This window comes from Pelophylax lessonae (genome assembly GCF_965119305.1).
Source record: "Pelophylax lessonae genome assembly, chromosome: 3".
In the NCBI taxonomy this organism is placed as follows: domain Eukaryota; kingdom Metazoa; phylum Chordata; class Amphibia; order Anura; family Ranidae; genus Pelophylax; species Pelophylax lessonae.
Genome location: NC_138770.1, coordinates 26948021 through 26971202, shown reverse-complemented (window position 1 = coordinate 26971202; position 23182 = coordinate 26948021). Strand labels below are relative to the sequence as shown.

The window sequence follows — 23182 nt, the reverse complement described above, 5'->3', positions numbered from 1 at the left end:
TAATAAGACGTCCCTGTAGGAGAGTGATATTTATCTTTGTATAATACAGAGCTGTACAGTGATAATGAAGAAATCTAATGAAAATTACACAAGGAGATCTCATAATATGACAACAAGATCTTTGAGAATCCAGAATCTCATCACCATCCCCCCACCTCCATCCCTGATCTATACAAGACTCAACACACAGAAGGTTCTAGAAGTCACCAAGAAGATGATGGAGCTGCTGACAGGAGAGGTGAGCGGTGCTGGGAATTCTGGGACATTATCCAGTAACAGATAAGGGATGTGTCCGGATGGTGACTGTATCATTGTGTGTGTCAGGTTCCTATAAGATGTCAGGATGTCACTGTCTATTTCACCATGGAGGAATGGGAGTATTTAGAAGGACAAAAAGATCTCTACAAGTACCTCATGATGGAGAATCAGCCGCCCCTCACATCACCGGGTAAGAGGAGACTTTATTGTAAAAGAGAGAGCAGTACGGAGGGTTCACCTAGATCCCCCATCATCTGATAAACACATAGAAACAATGTATTCAGTCTCAGGAGATGGGAGGCAGCAGTGTGGGACCTCTGCAACTTGTCTCATGTGAGCATTTAGGACATCATTGATTACTGAATACCAAGATTATGAGTCCTGACCCTTATACTATATAATATATATTGTACATTACATACTCCGGACCCCTGCACTATATACTCTGTTGTACATCACATACTCATGACCTCTGCACTATATACTCTATATTGTACATTACATAGTCCTGACCCCTGCACTATATTATCTATGTTACACATAGTTAGTGAGGTCGAAAAATGACATCAGTCCATCCAGTTCAACCTATTTTTGAAACTTTCGATGCTCCACGCTGATACCACTGCTTGTGGAAGAGAATTCCACATCCCCACTGCTCTTACAGTAAAGAACCCCCTACGTATTTTAAGGTTAAACCCTTTTTCCTCTAGTTTTAGTGAGTGGCCACATGTCTTATTGTATTCCCTTTCTCTGAAAAGTTTGTTCCTTATGCTCGGGTCACCAGTACAGTATTTGTACATAGAGATGGACGAACATCGGCCGGGGCGGTTTGTGAACATCAGCCGCAAATTTTCTCAAATGTCCGCGAACCGCAAGTTCACGGTGGGCCCCATTGACTTTAATGGGATGCAAACTTTAAAAACCTTTAGGTCATATTTGCAGCCACTCACTAGCTGTGCACAAATAGTCCCACCACATGCACAATGTCATAACAGAAGTATTGCAATTGAAAAAGTTGCCCTAAAACTTATTTATTTTTTCATAAATCAGCCAGAACTGACAGCAGCCGGTAAATACATGTCAAATACATATAGGATCCATTCACACGTCTGTAAAATGGGTCCACATCCATTCCACAATTTGGCGGAACGTTTACAGACCCGTTGATTTTCAATTCCAGTCTGAAAAATGAGGCATTCACAGGATAAAGAAGTAAGTGTTGGCCATAAAAAGCCCCAAAAATTAGCCAACATGTGTTTACATGCTAGCTAAGAACGTTGTATTCTGTGGCTGGAGGTACATTAGGCATTGACAGAAAAAATAATTGTCGGCCATGAAAGGCCCCAAAATTAGGCATTCAATGGACATGAAATGCCTTTTATGCCACTGTATTTAACGAAGACAAGGACCATGAATTGTTGTGGGTGGATGGCGGTCTGGCGGATATTTGTGGCCTGTCATGAGGAATTTAAATGAAACATGGTCACATGTGTTGAATTCCTCAGAGATCCATGCCTCATTCATTTTTATAAATGTGAGGTAGTCTACACTGTCATGAGCTAGGCGAGTGCGCTTATCAGTCACGATCCCCCCTGCTGCGCTGAACATCCTCTCGGACAGGACACTGGACGGGGGCAAGCCAACAGTTCCATTGCAAATTGTGCAAGCTCTGGCCAGAGGTCAAGCCTGCCCATTCAGTAGTCCAGGGGTTCATCACTCCTCAGAGCGTCCATATCGGCCGTTAACCCGATGTAGTCTGACACCTCTCGGACTAGGCATTCCCTGATGCTGGATCCGGAGTACAGCTGTCGATGGGTTGGCTGAAAGAAGTTCTCATATCTGAAGTGACCAACACATCTTCAAACCGCCCTCTTCTTGCAGGCACTGTTGGATTGCTACCCGCAACTGTCTCTCTGTGACTGGAAATTCCTCTGCCAGCACACGCAAGAGCAGAATGCAGCATTTCTCACAGCAAGGCCTGGAAGTTCTGCATTCTGACCGCCCTCTGTGATGGTGGTAACATTTCTGCCATTTTTTGTAGCTGTACCGGGTGTCTAAATACGTTGCCACCCAGTACTGGTCCTTGCCCTTTATGCTTTTTATACGGGGGGCCCCCCTTAAAACACTGGAGCATGAAGGCCCCCCTATTTACACTAAACTGGTCGTGGTGTAGTGGCCTGGCTCCAGCTCATCATCTAGGATAATGTCGTCCTCGTTCTCCTGCCCCCATCCGCGGACAACACCAGGGATCCCAGACAGGTTTAAAGCATGCTCTACTTGCTCCTCCTCATCCCCCCCAGCACCATCCTCCTCCTCTGACTCCTCTTCAGACTCCTGCTGTTGATTTGTCTCTGATGGAGTAGCACCCCCTGGGAATTCATCCAACATTGTGACTTCCTCATCTTCCTGCTCCTGGACGGCTTGATCAATGACACAACGCAATGCATGCTCCAGAAAGAAGGCGTAAGGTACAATGTCATTGATGGCACCCTGGCCATGACTGACCAGTTTGGTGATCTCATGGAATAGTCGCAGAAGTCTGCATGCAACGCGCATGAGCAGCCACTGGCGAGATGAAAAGAACCTGTCTTGCCGCAGAGTTCGTACAGGTAGTCGTTAACTGCATTTTTTTGCTGGAGCAGCCTATCAAGCATATGCAACGTTGAGTTCCATCGCGTCGGGCAGTCGCAAATAAGACGCCTGACGGGCAGGTTGTGTCACCGCTGAATGTCAGCAAGGCGAGCCATGGCTGTGTAAGATCTTCTGAAATGGCCCAAGATTTTTCTGGCCTGCCCCAAGACATCCTGGACCCCCAGGGTATTTGGCAATGAATCACTGCATGACCAAGTTCAGGACATGTGCCATGCATGGTACGTGTGTTATTTTGCCCTGTTTCAGCATGCTCAGCAGATTGGCACCGTTGTCACACACCACTTTACCAACTGTCAAATTGAGCAGTGTCAGCCACTGATCTGCCTGTGAACGCAAAGCTGAAAGGAGTGCAGGACCAGTGTGGCTCTTGGCTTCCAGGCACAACAGACACAGCACAGCATGGCAACGTCTCACCTGGCATGTGGAATAGGTTCTGGAGATCTTAAGCGGCGCAGCGGAAGAGACAGTAGCAGCGGAAAAGGAGTCAGCCGAGGAGGAGAGGGAGGATGGAGGAGGAGGAGAAGAAGAGGCAGGCCTGCATGCAATCCGTGGCGGTGCAACCAAATCTACACGGGTTACATGCTTGACGGCCGTCAGAAGGTTTACCCAGTGGGCAGTAAAAGTGATATACCTTCCCTGCCCGTGTTTGCTAGACCATGTGTCTGTGGTCAGATGTATGATGATGGCACCGACACTGTGTGCCAGAGATATATTCACTTGCCGCTGAACATGGCCATACAGCTCTGGAATGCCCCTCTGCAAGAAATATTTCCTGCCTGGGACCTTCCATTGTGGTGTTCCAATGGCCACAAATTTCCGAAAGGCCTCCGAGTCCACCAGTTGATATGGCAGTAGTTGGCAGGCTATCAGTTCCGACAAGCCAGCAGTCAAACGTTGGGCAAGAGGGTTATCTGGCGTCATCGTTTTTTTTACGCTCCAACATTTGGGCCACGGAAGCCTGCCTTTTTCCAGAACAATGTGAGGACAGCATGATGGAAGGTTGAGTGGAGGACAATTGTGCGTTGCTCCCACTGGGCTCGGTGATGGGAGTTCAGGTGTGTTCTTAAGGCGGTCGTCCCTAGGTGAGTGTTGGGCTTACCGTGACTTATGCGTTGACTGCAAAGGCTGAATACGGCAACACTGTCAGCAGCAGACACATTAAAAAAAGCCCACACTGCAGAGCCATGTGCCAGCGTCCTGGAAGCACCAGATGTGACTGTACATGGTTGATGGCTCGCTCCTGATACATTTGCAGTCTGCTTTGTCCCTCTTGTGCAATGCAAGTTCCGCCTGCTTCTCCTCCCTATCTGCTGGTCCGTCTCTCCCTCTGAACTCCCCTCCTCTTCCTCTCTTGTGGCCACCCATGTGACATCCATAGACACGTCATCATCCACGTCATCATCCCCACCACTAACATTCGAGATCTCGGAGTAGGCAGCAACAGCGGGGACCAACCTCCTTGGGCTGATCTGGGTACTGTCGTCAGACTGCTGAGTGGTGGCTGTTGCTACCTCCTCTTCCTGATACGATGCCAACAATGGCTGCGCATCGCAAATGTCTTGTGATGGATCGGAAAATAATTCCAGTGACTCAAGCGGCGGGTATATGGTGGTGGTGGTTTGGTGGTGGTGTCTTTGAGGGTGCACACACCAGAGAGTGAAGAGGGTACAGATAGAGAGGATGAGGAGATTGCAGAAGAGGAAGGCTGAGTGAGCCACTCAACCAAGTCTGGTGCGTCCTTTGATGTAATCGAACGTACCTTCTAAAACTTCACACTTTGGCTCTGGCCTACTGCTCCTGCCGTACCCCTACCACCCCTGCGGAAGGGCCTGCCTCTTCCTCTGCCTGTCATATTTTAAATTACCCTGTGATAAAAGTCTCTATTGAAGCGCAGTATATGTGGAAGAAGGTATATAACATCCCGCTTCAATCTGTGATATTGGGGGGCCACAGGTTTATCACACCAGTTCTACAAATAATTGGCCAGTAACAGGTGTCACTGTGTGCAGCACAGTTAACGCAGCAAAAGAGGCAAAATTTTTGCAGGACTAAAATACACTATTATAAAAGTATACTGTTAAATAACACCCCACTTCAATATGTGGTATTGGGGGGGCCACTGGTTTATCACACCAGTTGTACAAAAAATTGGCCAGTGAGTTTGGCGCTGTGTGTAGCAGAGTAAACGCAGCACAAGAGGCAATATTTTTACAGGACACAAATACACTTATAAAAGTATACTCAGATAACACCCCACTTCAATATGTGGTATTGGGGGGCCACTGGTCTATCAGACCAATTATAATACATTAAAAGTGCTTTTGTCACTGTTTGTAGTATTGCTGCAGAAACGCTCAACACACCACTCACAATGCTGCACAGTGAACAATACAAATACACTATAATATGCTTTCTATATTAGAAGTATATTATAAAAGTGGATTACTCCCCTGTATAGTGCACTGCACACCTATACCAAATACCAGTCATTAAAATGACTTTTGTGGACCTTAACAGAGCGATTTGTGTCACTGGCAGTCTGTCCCTGCTCCTCTCAGCAACCTTTCCCTACACTGACAAAAAGCAGAATGTGAAATGGCCACCAGCTCAGGTCTATTTATAAGGTGGGGGACTGTTCATGTGCTGCAATGTTTCAATTGGCTGTTCGTTCCACCTGATAGCTGTGTCATGGGTCAAAGTTCTCCCCAATGTAAAGTAATATGGCCGTCGCAAACACCGCGATGTGTTCGCAAAATCGGCGGACTGCGAACGAGCAAAGTTCGCAGCGAACCGCGCACCGGGCGAACGGCAAGGCCATCTCTACCAGAGACCCCCATCCCTCCACCCCTCACCTCCTGAACCATTCTGCAATAACACTTTAAAAAGATAAAAGTTTAAACCTCCAGATCCCACCTTGGCTATTCTCCATATTGACATTGACCAATATCCCTATCAGTATAGCTCCGTAGTACTTCTTATACTGTTTGCGGCCAAGTTAGGCATTGGAAAAACAACTCCCCCCTTAACCCTTCTGAAGTTCTTGCACAGGTCAACCTTAATCACCATTACAAAAGATTATTGGCAGGTAGAACTCAAGTTTTAATCAAATCCTTCGATAAGCAATTGGAGGCTTGGACGACTTGGTATTCCTGTTGATGTTTGCAGTGTCCTATGTTCATATTCCTACCTACACTTGTTCCCCCACTCCAGTGCCTTATGGATGTATACCTGGTTACTATTGGTGATGCTCACTGTATCTCTACTTGATGCTTATGTCATTGTCCTGTCATAACTATGTGCCTTATGGATGTCTGACCTGACTTTACTATTGTTGACACCACTTTGTAAACATTGTTAAGTAATGCGACTGTTCACTTGCTTATTTTGTTGTAGATGTTGTTTTCTAAACTCAATACAAAAGTGACTGGCGTCCAATATCTTTTCTTGGTCCCAGTATTTATGCCATGGATTCAGCCCTGGGGTAAAAATGCTAGCCCTCCCCTGGCTTTTGGAGGAGTTATCCAGCCTTTTGGATGTCAGGGGGATTCTAAATTCATATCGCACATGACATACTCCTGACCCCTGCTCTATATACTCTGTTATACATTACATACTCCTGACCCCATGCACTATATACTCTGTTGTACATTACATACTCCTGACCCCTGCACTATATACTCTGTGTTGTACATTACATACTCCTGACCCCTGCACTATATACTCTATGTTGTACATTACATACAGCTGACCCTGCACTATATACTCTATGTTGTACATTACATACCCCTGACCACGTCTCTGTATACTCTATATTTCACAATACATACTCCTGACCCCTGCACTAAACACTCTATGTTGTACATTACATACTCCTGACCCCTGCACTATATACTCTATGTTGTACATTATATACTCCTGACCCCTGCACTATATACTCTGTTGTACATTACATACTCCTGACCCCTGCACTGTATACTCTATGTTGTACATTACATACTCCTGACTTCTGCTCTCTCCCCTCTACTCATTGCTATATATATTGCTATATATATATATACACATAATATGGATTCTCTTTTGTTACGCCCATTTCCTACCAGCTGGACATTTTATATCGGTAGATAGTTAGTAGGTGTCCCGCACATCAAGGCGTGGCCTGGCATAGGTCCAGACTGAGACTGCCATTTACTATCATACAGCAGGTCTTGACTTGATGTGTGGCTCCTGGGACACTTAGTCACCCTTTACCATTTACTAGTTACCTTGATGGTGGAATTGTAATATCCTCAGAGACAAAGCTGCCTGATGTGGGCGGAGTCCTGGTTTAGGGGAACCAATCTGCTCATGTCTAGTAATAATCTTTGTATTTCTATTTTAGTAGATGGACGGGAGATGAGGAAAACCTCTGAGGATTTTCTCACTTTGTCTCCAGACTGTAAAGTAGAAGATGAGGACATCACACAGTATAGTCCAGGAGAAAACCCCGCTACCTCAAATGTCCACCCGGCACCACACAGTGTAGATGGACCATCGTATTCCTTTTATCCTGAGGAACCTCAGACTGTGAGGGACAGTGCCGGACCATCGTATTCCTGTTATCCTGAGGAACCTCAGACTGTGAGGGACAGTGCCGGACCATCGTATTCCTGTTATCCTGAGGAACCTCAGACTGTGAGGGACAATGCCGGACCATCGTATTCCTCTTATCCTGAGGAACCTCAGACTGTGAGGAGCGGTGCCGTCCTTCCAACAAATAAGAGGTTTTCCTGTACTGAGTGTGGGAAATGTTTCCCTTTTAAATCCTATCTTAATAGACATGAAAGATCTCACATGATAGAGAAGCCGTATTCCTGTGCTGAGTGTGGGAAATGTTTCTGTTATAAACATGGTCTTAATTTGCATAAAAGATCTCACATGGGGGAGAAGCCATATTCCTGTCCTGAATGCGGGAAATCTTTTTCATGGAAATCTCAACTTCACACACATCAGAGGTCTCATACGGGGGAGAAGCCATTTTCCTGTCCTGAGTGTGGGAAATGTTTTTCACAGAAGTCTCTTCTTCACCCACATCAGAGGTCTCATACGGGAGAAAAGCCGTTTTCCTGTCCTGAGTGTGGGAAATGTTTTTCACTGAAGTCCTATCTTTACACACATCAGAAAAGATCTCACTCGGGGGTGAAGCCACATTCCTGTCCTGAGTGCGGGAAATGTTTTTCATTAAAGTCTCATCTTTACATACATCAGCGATCTCACACGGGGGAGAAGCCGCATTCCTGTCCTGAGTGTGGGAAATGTTTCTCACAGAAGTACAATCTTGACAAACATCAGAGATTTCACACAGGGGAGAAGCCGCATTCCTGTCCTGAGTGCGGGAAATGTTTCTCACAGAAGTCCAATCTTTACATACATCAGAGATCTCACACAGGGGAGAAGCCATATTCTTGTCCTGAGTGTGGGAAATGTTTTTCACAGAAGTCCCATCTTTCCACACATCAGAGATCTCACACGGGGGAGAAGCTGTATTCTTGTCCTGAGTGTGGGAAATGTTTTTCACAGAAGTTCCATCTTTACACACATCAGAGATCTCATATGGGGGAGAAGCCGTATTCCTGTCCTGAGTGCAGTAAAGGTTTTTCAGATAAGTCCAATCTTTACAAACATCAGAGATCTCACACGGGAAAGAAGCCATTTTCCTGTCGTGAGTGAGGGAATTGTCCTATCTTCATGTATATCAGGGATCCCACACAACCCTTGAGGTGTATTAGTGCCTTGAGTGCGGGAATTGTCTTTTATATGAATGTTGCTGGACATGTGGGGAAGAAGCACACCCTGATATACACCTCAGATATACTCCATGGCTGATCTTCATCATGTAAGAAACACTTCATGAGGAGATCAGAGATCACCAGAGACATGGATGAAGTGTTGTCCCGTGTTGGCTTTTCATTGGCTGAGTAAATTTTGGGGTGTAGAGTGGTAAGTAGAGCCGTGAAATGAAGGAATCACCTTCAGAATGTCTTGCTTGTCTGTGTGACGGTTACTGATAATGATATAGCAGGTTACAGAGCTAGAAGCTGTGAGATCCCATATATCTTTATCAGTAAACTTTACACAGACAAGACCGAAATTCTGAAGTTGATGTCCTTCATTTCAAAGCTCTACTTACCAGTGGTGACCCCCCAAGCGTGTCTCTCTGTCTTCATTCCATCCTTCTCCCATCCCCCAACAGGAGGGAAGGAGAACTCGGAGATAAACTAGGTGAGAACTTCTTTCCTTTGTTCCTGGGTGGGTTTGGGTGGCTTGGCGGAGTGCGGCACGAGAGGTAACACCACTTGTCTTTATATTTCTACATATCTTGTCTGGGTGGAGGTTATTGGTTGGAAAATATTTATACTGTTTGATTTTCTGTAAATAATTTCTGTTTTCCCTTTGAAGGGAGATATTATGTGTGGTTTGATGAAGTGATTGGCTCAATAGTTACCACTTCACTTACATGTTTAGTTTTTATAAAATAGATGAACAAATATGACAAATGTTGGTCTTATTTTATTTCATTCAGTGATTTCCTCTGATCATTGGGTCCATCTAGTGGCCATAATGCGGTATTGAACTATTTTTCCTGATTGAGGTATTTTGGAACTAATACCTCATTATGGCCACTAGTTAGAGCTGACGATTATAGGAAATCACTGTGTTTATTAGAATACGGCCAGAATTTTTCACGGCTGGACACATGCTTGTCACCTTACCCAAAATATTTTTTGCATAGACCCCTTAGTTTCCTATGTCGGGGGAGGTCATACAGATACCTGAGATCATACCCATGTATTTATGAATATAGTACACATTGAAGGACATAAACAAAATAAAACCACAGGATTAAACCAACTATTGATTTAAAACCAAAAATACCTCATTTGGCCTTTAGATGGCCCTCAGTATCATAGCAATTAGCGCCATCTAGTGTCCAAATGTCACATTTACCATTTTAAATCAATGGAAAATATTCAACCAGATCAGCAAATCCCCTAATAACATTCATTGTTTCCCCAGTCACAGAGAAGGAATGTACATGCATTGTCACTGAGAGAATTGCTATGTAAATGTTCTAATATTTACCCCTAAATGTCAGGAGACGTTTATATAAAGATGGGAAGTATGGAGCAGATAAATGAACAGACCTCCTAGCAATGTTATTACCAGGCTGCAGCTAGGGGGAGCTCTAATGTGACCACAGCAGAGTGATCCCATCTAGCTCACATTAACCCTTTCAATGCCAGACCTGTGTTTTGCATTATTTTTGCACACATGGTAAAATGCAGATTTTGGGCCTGAAGATTAGATAAAACCCCCAAACATATATTTTCTGAAAGCAGAGGCCCTGGAGAATAAAATGGTGGTAATTGTTAAGGTGTTCCTCGTACACAAATGTCACCTTCATATCCAGGTTTATTTTCTCCTTTCCCCCATTTTCTATGGTGTGATCTTTTCTACAATACTTTGTTATAATAATGTAACACGTTGTGTATTGTATTGTACACAAATTATTACCGACTCCTCCTCCACATTCCAGACAAGTCATTTTCCTGACCAATTGGATTTCTTCCTTTACCATTTTATTCAATTTTTTTTATTTTTTGCACTCTTGTTAAAATTAAAATTAGAATAAAAAATATATTGAACGAAAAAAATTGTGTGTGTTGTGCAATTATAACAAGCTTGGGTATCCAGAAATGGCTGGTAGGTGACACTTCCATATACAGCCCAAGGAAGTGATAAGGAGCCCCTAGGAACCTTTGGAGGAACCCTGGCTGAGAAAGGCTGGACTAGGCACTCATATATTATTATTATACAGGATTTATAAAGTGCCAACAGTTTGCGCAGGCTCTACAATGTTAGGGCAAACAGTACAATTACAATACAATTCAGTACAGGAGGAATCGGAGGGTCCTGCTCTTTAGAGCTTACAATCTAGGAGGGAGGGTCAAGTGATACAAAAGGTAATAACTGAAGGGGATGGGCTGATGGAGAAAACAAAAGTACAGTTGTTGGGTGGGGGCAGAATAGGTTTCTCTAAAGAGATGAGTTTTCAAGCAACACCTAAAGGTGGATAGAGTAGGAGATAGACAGATTGGAGTAGAGAGTTCCACAGGATAGGAGAGACTCGGAAGAAGTCCTGGAGGTGGGAGGAGGTGTCAAATGAACTAGAAAGCAGGAGATATTGGGAGGATCAAAGAGGATGATTTGGTTGGCATATTGAGACCATTTTAGTGGTATTGCTGGGGGCCGAGTTGTGAATGACTTTGTAAGTTACCATTAGTATTTTTTATTTAAATTTGTTGGGTGAGTGGCAGCCAATGAAGGGATTGGCAGAGAGGGGTAGCAGATACTAAGTGGTTTGTAAGGTGGAGGAGTCTGGCAGCAAAATTCATGAGGGACTGAAGGGGGGATAGTCTATGTAAAGGTAAGACAGTGAGGAGGGAGTTGCAGTGGTCGAGGCGAGAGATAACCAAGTAATAGGGATGGGCAAATGGTTTGGGACGGGCATAAGTTTGGCTTGGACATCGTCTGTTTGGGTGTTCGCCCAACACCAGAAATTTCTGTGTGCGTGTTTTTCTTTTTTTTTTTTTTTCTTGTTTTTCATGTTTGATACTATCAATGCTATTATTTTTTTTTTTAATTATTTATTTGTTAATTTTTTTACAAAATATTGTTTTTAAAGGAGCAGTGATTTTAATTAATGCTTACAATGAAAAAAAAAAAGAAAAAGAAAAATTCCTTTAAAATACAGAGCCTGGGGGATCCCTTTAGTCTGCCTGTAAAATGGTGTATCTGTACTGTGTATAGAACCTGCTGCATCAAAACTTACATTTATAAAGAAAAAAATTACATTTAAATTGATTTTCCCAGCCATTGTCGGCAATAGAAATAAAAAATAAAAATAATAACAATGTGGGGGTCCCCCTCGGTCCATACCAGGCCCTTTGAAATCCCCACAATCATTCTCGGTGACTTCAACATCCCAGTTACTACGAACACTTCTGTTACTTCTAAATGTTTTAGTCTAACCTCCTCATTTGGCCTGAAGAAATGGATACACAATGGATAGAGGCTTCTACTCACTCTGGTGGCAACACCCTCAGCCTTGTATTCTTTCACCTATGCACTCCATGCAACCTCTCCAACAATCCTCTCCCTCTCTCTAAACACCACTAGGGATGGGCGAGCGGTTTGGACCGAGCATAACTTCAACCTGAAATGGCCCCTTCAGGTGTTTGCCAAAACACCCAAATTTTCTGTGTGCTCTGCGTTTCTTCTATTTATTTTACTATTTACATCCCGCCGAGTGCACGGTCAATAGGTTGTTAAGAAGCGAGGCCGGGAAACCGGCCACGGCGTCCTTAACAACAAATGAGTCCTCAGCTGTCAGCGGGCTCTCCCACAGACAGCTGAATGTAAAAAAAATTGTTGGCAAAGAAAATAAAAAATGGGGAAAAAACAGCGTGGGGTCCCCACCGTATACACCAGGCCCCATCCATACCAGGCCCAAAAAAGGCTGCATGCTTGGATAAGGGTCTGGTATAGATTTTGAGGGGAAACCCCAGGCCAATTTTTTTTTTAAATGGCGTATCTTTCCTCCCAAAAGCCATACCGGACCCTTATTTCAGCATGCAGCCTGGCGGGCCAGGACAGGGGACAAGTGAGTGCCCCCCAAACCACACCTGGCCACATGCCCTCAACATGGCGGGGTGCTTTGGGTTAGGGGGGTCTTCAGGGGGCTTATCGGGAAATCTGGAAGCCCCCTTGAAAAAGGGGGCCCCCAGATCCTGGGCCCCATTTACCAAAAAAAGTGTTAAAAATAAAGACATGAGGCAGTTTTTGACAGTTCCTTTATTAAAAATAAAATAAAAAAACAATGTCCCCTTATGTAGATCCATCGTCAATCACAACGACAGATTCACCGCCGACCCAAAAAAAGAAAAAAAAAAAAAACTCCGCCCATGAAGAGGGCTGACTGTCGAATGCCTGCTCCACTGGGTGACAGTTTTTAAATAGGTAATGGACAGAGCCACCTGGTGGCCCTGCCCCTTATGATGTCACCGATCCAGCATGCACCAGTCAGTTACATCACAAGGGGGGCGGGCCACCAGATGATGTCACCAGGTGGCACTGCTCCTTACCTTTTTAAGAACTGTTAGACTGTCATTCCTTGAGGGTGGAGTGTTTTCTTTTTTGGGGTCCAGAGGTGCAGTGGGTGTCATGACTGACGATGGATCTACATTGGAGGACATTGTTTTTTTGATTTTTCTATAGAAGGAATTGTGAAAAATGGTCTCATAGCCTCATTTATTTTTACAATGTACCCCAAACTCATTCACACAGAAGGGCGGGGTCTGGGGGTCCCCTTGTTAAAGGGGGCTTCGTGATTCTGATAAGCCCCCTGTCTGCAGGCCCCCGCAACCACAGGCCAAGGTTTTGGGGAAGAGGCCCTTGTCCCTATCAACATAGGACAAGGTGCTTTGGGGCACATCCCCCATGTTGAGGGTATGTAGCCTGGTATGATTCAGGTGGGGGCACTCGCTCGTCCCCCCCCCCTTTCCTGGCCTGCCAGGCTGCATGCTCGGATGAGGGTCAGTTATAGATTTTGGGGGACTTCATGCCATTTGTTTTTTTACATTTTGGCATGGATTTCCCCTTAAAATTCATATCAGACCCAAAGGGCCTGGTATGGATTTTGGGGGACCCCATGACGATTTTTCCCCGATTTTTTTTTTTTTTTTTTTTGCCGGCAATTCTTTTTTTTTACATTCTGCTATCAGTGGGGAAGCCCACTGACAGCTCATGACTCATTCGTTGTTAAGGACGCAGCGGCAGGCTTCCCGGTCTCGCTTCCTAACAACCTATTGACTGTGCGCTCGGCGGGATGGAAATAGTACAAAAAATGAAAACACAGAGCGCACAGAAAATTCGGGTGATCGGTGAATTTATCCTCGGCCCAAACTGCTCGCCCATCCCTAGTGGTGTTTAGAGGGAGGGAGAGGATTGTTGGAGAGGATGCATGGAGTGTATAGGTGGGAGAATACAAGACTGAGGGTGTTGCCACCAGAGTGAGTAGAAGCCTCTATCCATTGTGTATCCATTGCTTCAGGCCAAATGAGGAGGTTAGACTGAGAAGTTTGGAAGTAGTAGAAGTGTTCGTAGTAACAGGGATGTTGAAGTTGCTGAGAATGATTGTGGGGATTTCAGAAGAGAGAAAGTAGGGCAGCCAGGCAGAGAAGTCATCAAGGAAAGTTAATACCGGTCCAGCGGGCCGATAGATCACAGCAATTCTAGAGGAGATTGGAGAAAATAGACGTATACAGTGAGCTTCAAATGATGAGAGGGAGGAGAGTGGAGAACCTGGAAGATGCTCTGTGAGGATAGGAGGATTCCCACTCCACCTCCCTTGTGTTCCCTAGGTCTAGATTTACACCTACTTCATTCATCTTATGGTGTTTATCAATAAATGAAGTAAACTGATCCATGTGCAAATTCATATACAACATAAAGTGCTTTGTGCTCAAGATGCTGTTCCCTGCAGATCTACTGCTTCCACTTTGCACTTACTTCTTTAATCTTATAATATTTTCTATAAAATAAAAATCTGTGCAAATTCATCGTAATATACAATATTTTTTGCTCAATATAGTTTTCTCTGCAGTTCCACTGCTTCCACTTTGCATCTACTTCAACGAAGTTCTGTTGCTCCAAAAAAGTTCACAAATGAATGAAAAGTTGATAAGGTGTGAAAGTTCTCTGTGCTCCAAACTGTGCCAGCTGTAATGTAGCCACGCCTTCTTCCACCTCTTACACACGTGATGGTGAGGGCACCCCCTTAGTAGTGCTTCCCCAATCACAAGAGCAGTATGACTCCCAGCTTTTCATCTACCAGAGTCACAAACATCCTTCACACTCTCCTCACCTCCGATGGCAAAGGAACTGGATCCTCCTCGCTCACTCCTGCAAGTCTGCTGCACTTTCTGTCAGTCTCCCTCCTAGACTTGGCTTCCTCCTCCGACCGCTGTTCCAGCAGGAGCTCCGCCTCTTCATACACACTCAGGGAGGAGAGAAAGGGGAAGGATATACAGTACATACACACACAGCACAAGGCCGTGTTCACACTACCAGACGGTTCTCAGGGCTGCAGTTCCTCTGAGCTCCACAAGGTGGTAATCTCACTTCTACCCAGACAGGAAGTCTCTATGGAATACAGACAGGAAGTCTCTATAGAATACAGACAGGAAGTGATGTCCGATTCAGGAAGAAATTTCCATTTGGAAGGACGGAGAGAGAAGACAATGCAGGAACTGGCGGCAGAGGAGGTAATACATAGATTAACCCCTTCAGGGGGATCAGTTGAGGAATGATATATCTTGCTTTCAATGCTGGCCATACATGGTTCAGTTTTATTGTTCAGCCAGCGGGATGAGTAAAGAAACGGAAGCGATTCCCCCATCCACACATTGGAGGGGGATGGGAGAGTCCTCCCCACTGCACTATTGTATTCTGACAATGGGGGGCGCTCCTCCACTCTCAGAATACACAGATCAGTGATGCAGCTATTGGCTGCAGCCGCTAATTGAGTGACTTTTATCCGGCAGTGACCACACATGGATGGAAATGTGAACGATTCCTGCTGAACCAGCTGAATTTCCATGTATCTATGGTCACTTCCCCTCCCCCTCATCTCCTTCATTATGTAAGTCATGCTGAGATAATCTCCCATTAGCTGAGCAATATTCTCATTTGTCTCTGAGCTCCTTCTTGCTATTCCTCGTCCTGCCTGTTGTTTCCTTGGATTGATTTTCTGTGTAGTGACCCCGGCTTCATCTCTTGGATGCGCTCGTCTGTTGCTTGTCCTGACCTTTATCCTGATTCCTGGATCTCCTCCTCATCTCTCCTCCATATCCTCTTACACAGCTTTTCTCCACCCCTGCAGAGACCCTGGGGGGTGGGAACTTGGCACCAGCATGCAGCAAAATCCATCCCCACCATTAGGGACTCTGGAGAAAATTGTCTGCTATTTACACTCCATTCCTCCGCACATCACCTGATCACATGAGAGATTACTTTCACACATTCCTGACAGATTTCTGTGTGGTAAAGGTCAAAGTTCACTCTTCATTTTAGGAGAAGTGGGAGGCACCCAGGAACAATGATTTGGTTAGCACAGGATCCTCATATAGAGGACCCCTCAAATATTCCCATCCAAATGTTCCTCCAGAGTCTATATGTCCTATGATATCACTCTGACCTCACAGCTACCACCCCCACCCCCCCCCCATGTCCCTCCATCTGGCTTTTTTTTTCTCATGCTCTTAGGATGTGGGCGGACCCTTGGCATCCTCACTAGCAAAGTGGGACTGTTAGTCCTGCGTTGTATGTAATGATGTCAGAATGCCTGCAACAAGCTTTTACTCTGCGTAGTGTGGGGGTCCTGTGTGGGTAAATTATTCCTCAGTCTGAGGTGGGGCTTTAATCAAATGGAAACCTGAATGGAGAGGTGAGGAGGATTCTGGGAATTTAATTTGATTTTACTATTTGTGTTCAGACCTAGAGTTTTCCTCCTGTGAAGTCTGGAGATCATATGACCATCACATTGCCTCCACCTCCCTCCCTGATAGAATAGAGAAATACAAAGAAGATTCTAGAAGTCACCAGAGAGATCATCGAGGAGAGGTGAGCGGTGCTGGGAATTCTGGGACATTATCCAGTAATAGACAAGGGATGTGTCTGGATGGTGACTGTATCATTGTGTGTGTCAGGTTCCTATAAGGTGTCAGGATGTCACTGTCTATTTCTCCATGGAGGAGTGGGAGTATTTAGAAGGACACAAGGATCTCTACAAGGACGTCATGATGGAGAATCAGCCGCCCCTCACATCACCGGGTAAGAGGAGACTTTATTGTAAAGGAGAGAGCAGTACGGAGGATCTACCTAGATCCCCCATCATCTGATAAACACATAGAAACAATGTATTCAGTCAGTGTGTGTGTTTCCTACAGATGGATCCAGTAATGGGAACCCACCAGAGAGATGTCCCTGTCCTCTGTATTCCCGGGATTCCACACAGGAAGATCACACCATCCCTCACCATCATCAGGTAGATGAGGAACAATCACTGATGGTATCATTAGGATCTGTACATTATCTGCATTGTTACCATTGATGTCATTTTTATTATATATTCAGAGTGGAAATCTGAGAGATTCTAAAGTTGAAGTTAAAGAAGAGATAAAAGAGGAGGATGATGAGGATGGGGTGATGAAGGAGTCAGAGTTTCTAAAAGAACACAAAGATCTGTACCAGGACACCATGGTGGAGTCATCCAGCTACAGAAACCCACCAGAGAGATGTCCCCGTCCTCTGTATTCCCGGGATTCCACACAGGAAGGTCACACCATCCCTCACCATCATCAGGTAGATGAGTGACAATTATTGGTAGTTCTGATTTATATACAGTATGTTTGTTACAATGAATGTTTTATTATATATTCAGAGTGGAATCCTCGGGGATGATAATATTGATGTTAAAGAAGAGTATAAAGAGGAGGATGAGGAGTATGGAGTGATGGAGGAGTTTTCAGAAGGACACAAGGATATGATGGAGCCACCTAATACCAGGAACCCACCAGAGAGATGTCCCCGTCCTCTGTATTCCCGGGATTCCACACAGGAAGGTCACACCATCCCTCAATGTTACAAGGTTGGTGAGACAGAGATTATAAAACACAGACTCATGGAGACAATGTGTGGATTTTTATGTGATGTCACAATAATAAATCTTATATTTTACAGATGATATTCTCTCTCATTTTCTTGATTTAGAGTGGAGATCCAATCGATATAGAATTTGAGGTTAAAGCAGAAGAAGAAGAAACGTATGTGAGGAATGATCAGCAGTCTATGGAGGAGGATGGAATAACGGGGACATTTATAGAGGAGGACACTCCTACAGAGATCAGCACAGGTGGGTCATTAACACTAAATACATTCCTCCACCCATACTGCTCACTGATTGGTCCAGAGTAGGGCGGGGACTGGGTGATATCAGCCTGTAATCCCCTGGTCACTTTCCTGAGCTGTGTTCCCCGTCCTGTATTCCTGTATTTCTCTCGGATAATCTTCCTTCTCTGTGCTGCAGACACAATTTATGTCTCTAGACTGGATTTATGGAGATTCTGGGTTTCAGCTGGCAGCAAAATGTTCATTTTCACTATAGACGTTACTAGACCTAGACACCTGGGGTATGTTCTTCGGGTCTTCTGACCCATGCCCGGGTCTAGTAAGATCTCTGACAGAACAATTCTCCCAGGGTTACTTGCTCTGTTATTTGTTGGCTGTGCCGGGTGGAGGGATATGTCTGTATAGTCTCACACCCAAGTCACTGAGTGCAGTCTCAGGAGATGGGAGGCAGCGGTGTGGGACCTCTGCAACTTGTCTCATGTGAACATTTAGAGTGGGTGTAAACCCTCCATATACCCAGTGAAGTGATACACAAGAATCAAACAAATCCTCCTACATAAGTTGTACCCCTTTATCTGCATTCCTCTCTTTACATCTGTCCAAAGTCCAGAATTTAGACAGTTTGTCTGAGCAGTCAGAAAAAAGGGGACGGGGATCTGAAGTTACAGCTTGTCTTAAATAGGGGCTACTATGTTATGTTAGTTTTTGGCTGGGCTGTACTTAGCTCAGACTGATTGTTCAGTTTTTCGCCTGGTTTTTCCCTAAGCTTAAGCTGAGTTGTGATTTCTCACTGTGGCCAGTAGATGTCACCGCTATCACTGGACATAGTATGACATTTCACCAACCAAACTAAATGATAATAAATCCAAAACCAAAAATGTCATACATTGCAGCTTACCAATCATTAGATGGGGTGGCTGCATTACTTTTCTTTTAAAGGCTTTTCCCCCTCTGTTTTCACCTGGTCACACCTTCTGTATTAGAGCGCCCCCCACTCTGGAGACAGCAGCATTATCAGTCTGGGGGGGGGGGGGGGTGTTAGATGTATTATCAGATTTAAAAACAGTAACAAATTAAAGCCAAACTCCATCTCACACTTAAGGCTCCATGCACACAGGGCGTCATAAAAACAAGCTCAAAAGCTGTTTCTTGACGCCGGGAAAAAGCAGCTGCTTTCAGCACGTGCTTTCAGTAGCTTTTTCCAATAGCGTTATTGCACATTTGGCCACAGTAGCTGTTAGCAGCGTTTTTTCTGCCTCCATTCAAAATCAATGGTTCCCTATGGGAGCCTATTGATTTGAATGGAAGTCGCACCGCAGGTCGGATCAGGGTGAACTGACTTGCGGCGCGACTTGCGCTGTGAGAATCTTGAGGGGGAACTCCACGCCAAAATAGGGAAAAAAACGGTGTGGGGTTCCCCCCCAGGTTCCAAACCAGGCCCTTTGGGTCTGGTATGGAATTTGAGGGTAGCCCCATGCCGAAAAAACGGCGTGGGGTCCCCCCAAAATCCATACCAGACCCTTATCCGAGCATGCAGCCCGGCAGGCCAGGAAAGGGGAGGGGACGAGCGAGCGGTGTGGGTGCTTTGGGGCAGGGGGGGCTCTGCACCCACCACCTCAAAGCACCTTGCCCCCATGTTGATGAGGACAAGGGCCTCATCCCCACAACCCTGGCCGGTGGTTGTGGGGGTCTGCGGGCAGGGGGCTCATCGGAATCTGGAAGCCCCCTTTAACAAGGGGTTCCCCCAGATCCAGGACCCCCTCCCTATGTGAATGGGTAGGGGTACACTGTACCCCTACCCATTCACCCCAAAAAAGGCAGTGTGTGTAAATAACGACAGGAGACGTTTTGGAAAGTTTATTAAAAATCTTCATCCCGTCTTCTCCCTCTCCGGTCTTCTGCTCTTTTGCTGTCCGCTCTTCTTGTCTTGTCTTGTCTTCTCCTTGAGGTGGGGGGTGCAGAGCTCGCTTGTCCTCTCCCGTTTCCTGGCATGCCGGGCTGCATGCTCGGATAAGGGTCTGGTATGGATTTGGGGGGGACCCCACTCCATTTCTTCGACGTGGGGCTACCCTCAAATTCAATACCAGACCCGAAGGGCCTGGTTTGGAACCTGGGGGGGAACCCCACGCCGTTTTTTTCCCTATTTTGGCGTGGAGTTCCCCCTCAAGATTCTCACAGCGCAAGTCGCGCCGCAAGTCGGATCATCTTGATCCGACTTGCGGTGCGACTTCCATTCAAATCAATAGGCTCCCATAGGGAACCATTGATTTTGATTGGAAGAAAAAAAAACGTATAACGTGGCTTAACGCACGTTAAGCCACGTTATTCAGCCTTTAGCAGCGTCAGACGTTTTTACAGCTTGACGCTGCAGTTCCAGAACGCACAGTTCCTGGGTTTTTTTGAGCTGTAAAACGCCTATGCCACTTGGAGCTCCTAAAAGCTCTATGTGTGCATGAGGCCATAGAATAACATGGATGGGCGTTCTGCAGCTGCAAAAAAAAACGTCTGACGCTGCTAACAGCAGCTCCAAAAACGTCCAGTGTGCATGAGGCCTTATAATCAGTTACAGCAAACAGTTTTTTCCCTTTTGGGATAAAAGTTTTACAAGAATAAATAAAAGCTGATCATTGTAAGCACCCCTGTCAGTGGTAAATGGTCTGCCCCATCCCAGTAACTGATACATTCTGCTTTAGAGTTGGAGCTTTTATAGAACAGATTTACTGGCCACATCACCAGATGAACATATAAGAAATCCTAAAAAGGAAAACTAACATCAAATCTAAGAATCAATAATCTCCAATATAATAAATATTTTCTTTGGGTTTAATGTCTTACATTAAGAATATTTATATTTTTCTGTCAGCCAATCCAGTAGGAGGTTTATGTCACTGGTGCATGCTGGGGGAGGAAATAAATATTTGGGACAGGCCATGTGCTCGCTCTCTTCCCCTGGGATGAGGTGTAGGGAGGGGCTGCTGGATGGAGCTCTGCTGTTCGGTCCATTAGCCTGTTTTGGGGCCTAACATGTGCTGAAGTGGTTGTGAAGCTGTCCTGCCTGGTCTGGAGGAAGCTGTGCCAAGGAGGAGACCCAGGGGAGGCCCCTTGCTGGAAGGAGTCAGGAAGAAGGCCGGTCTCTAAGGAGGGCCTGGGGACTCACTTGGAGGATGCACTGAAATTTGGGAATGTGCTTACAGTGTTACTCAGTCAGCTTATAGGTTCTGACACTGTGAGAGTAGACATTGATCAGCAGTCTGTAAGTGATCTGCCATGGTATCTGAGACCCCCCCCCCCCCAACCCTCACCTCCAACCCCTCACCTCCTGAACCATTCTGCAATAACACTTTAAAAATACAAAAGAGATTGGCATCCAATAACCTTTCTTGGTCCCGGTATTTATGCCATGGATTCAGCCCTGAGGTGAAATGCTAGCCCGCCCCTGGCTTTTGGAGGAGTTATCCTGCCTTTTGGATGTCAGAGGGATTCTACATTTATATTACACATTACATACTCCTGACCCCTGCACTATATACTATATAATTTTGTTTTTTTATTTTAAAGTTTCTGAGCTGATATTCAAAACCATCACGTCCTGGCTTTCAACATCCTACGTGATCAGGTAGGGGCTTCTTGGGGCCAATCTTGCCACTGGGGTCCCAAGGAAGCATGATCTTTACCTTGATACCCAGCACACCTTGTCTGAGGAGGACATGACGTACAGCTGTGTCCACGTATTAGTTGACTGGGTCTCCACTGTGAATCATCAGGCCATCCACAAATTTCATGGACTTGGCTCTCTGACCTCTCAGTTTGCCGGACACGACCACTTCACAGCCCTTGGCCCCGCTCTCCATGATGAAATGCAGCACACCATAGCAGGCTCTCCTCACAGCCAGTCCTCCCAGGAGCTTGTAATGCAGGGATTTAGCCTGAGCGATGGCACACAGACCCCTTGTGGCAACTTTCTCTGCATACAGCTCCACACTGCCCTCAGGAAATCCAAACCTTTTCTGGACTACGGCAGTTAGCTCAGGGATACGGTGCCCCTTCTCACCAAGGATACTCTGGGTCCTGGTAGCCAGAATGATGATCTCAGTCCTGGTTGGGGTGACTCGGACCTCCACACCAGAGTAGCCATCTTCAGCCAGCTCGCAGGTCAGGAACTCGTTCAGTTCAGCTTTGAAGATGCCATCGGCGACAAACTTCCTCTTCTTCAAGATCTGCACTGCCATCTTGCTCCGCGCTGCTGGAAGGAAAAAGCCTGCACTATATACTTTATGTTGTACATTACATAGTCCTGACCCCTGCACTGTATATTCTATGTTGTACATTACATACTCCTGACCCCTGCACTATATACTCTATGTTGTACATTACATACTCCTGACCCTGCACTATATACTCTATGTTGTACATTACATACTCCTGACCCCTGCACTATATACTCTATGTTGTACATTACATACTCCTGACCCTGCACTATATACTCTATGTTGTACATTACATACTCCTGACCCCTGCACTATATACTCTATGTTGTACATTATATACTCCTGACCCCTGCACTATATACTCTATGTTGTACATTACACACTCTTGACCCCTGCACTATATACTCTATGTTGTACATTACATAGTCCTGACCCCTGCACTATATACTCTATGTTGTACATTACATACTCCTGACCCCTGCACTATATACTCTATGTTGTACATTACATACTCCTGACCCTGCACTATATACTCTATATTGTACATTACACACTCCTGACCCCTGCACTATATACTCTATGTTGTGCATCACATAGTCCTGAATTCTGCTCTCTCCCCTCTACCCACTGCTATATTTACACATAATATGGATTCTCTTTTGTTACACCCATTTTCTACCAGCTGGACATTTTATATCGGTAGATAGTGAGTAGGTGTCCCGCACATCAAGGCGTGGCCTGGCGTACGTCCAGACTGAGACTGCCATTTACTATCATACAGCAGGTCATAGTTACATAGCAGTTGAGGTTGAATAAAGACAATAGTCCATCCAGTTCAACCTTTATAGGTGTGTGGCCGTAATCATCTCTCATACCCCTGAATGTTCTGATCCTTGAGATGTATGTCCAAGAGTGTTTTGAAAGTAGCCATACTTCCCACAGAAAATACCTCTTGTGGTAGAGAATTCCACAATCTTGTAGCCCCAACAGTAAAGAACCCCCCACGTTGCCTGAGGTTAAAACGCTTCTCCTCTAATCGCATTGTATGTCCTCGAGTC

At 45.3% G+C, this 23182-nt stretch overlaps 3 protein-coding genes across 3 annotated transcripts in view; 2 read left to right on the top strand and 1 right to left on the bottom strand.

Moving 5' to 3' along the window:
* LOC309549834 (uncharacterized protein) overlaps positions 1-8616 on the top strand; it is a gene marked incomplete at its 3' end in the record, with an annotated part of 34704 nt that extends 26088 nt beyond the window's left edge. Inside the window, exon 10 of the mRNA XM_082250334.1 lies at positions 7681-8616. Coding sequence (XP_082106460.1) covers positions 7681-8616 — 936 coding nt within the window. The remainder of the gene's footprint in view (positions 1-7680) is intronic.
* Positions 1-23182, top strand: part of LOC309550260 (uncharacterized protein) — a gene marked incomplete at both ends in the record, with an annotated part of 1652360 nt that overhangs the window by 736475 nt on the left and 892703 nt on the right. Inside the window, one exon of the mRNA XM_082250668.1 lies at positions 17143-17370. Coding sequence (XP_082106794.1) covers positions 17143-17370 — 228 coding nt within the window. The remainder of the gene's footprint in view (positions 1-17142; positions 17371-23182) is intronic.
* Positions 21529-22164, bottom strand: LOC309550777 (small ribosomal subunit protein uS3-like). Its single transcript, XM_082251113.1, has one exon. It carries the CDS (start codon positions 22143-22145, stop codon positions 21648-21650), a length of 498 nt encoding a protein of 165 aa, XP_082107239.1. The 5' UTR covers positions 22146-22164; the 3' UTR covers positions 21529-21647.

What these genes read in the sequence shown, in the direction of transcription:
- LOC309550777 (XM_082251113.1), bottom strand. Translation starts at nt 22,145, where the DNA reads ATGGCAGTGCAGATCTTGAAGAAGAGGAAGTTTGTCGCCGATGGCATC.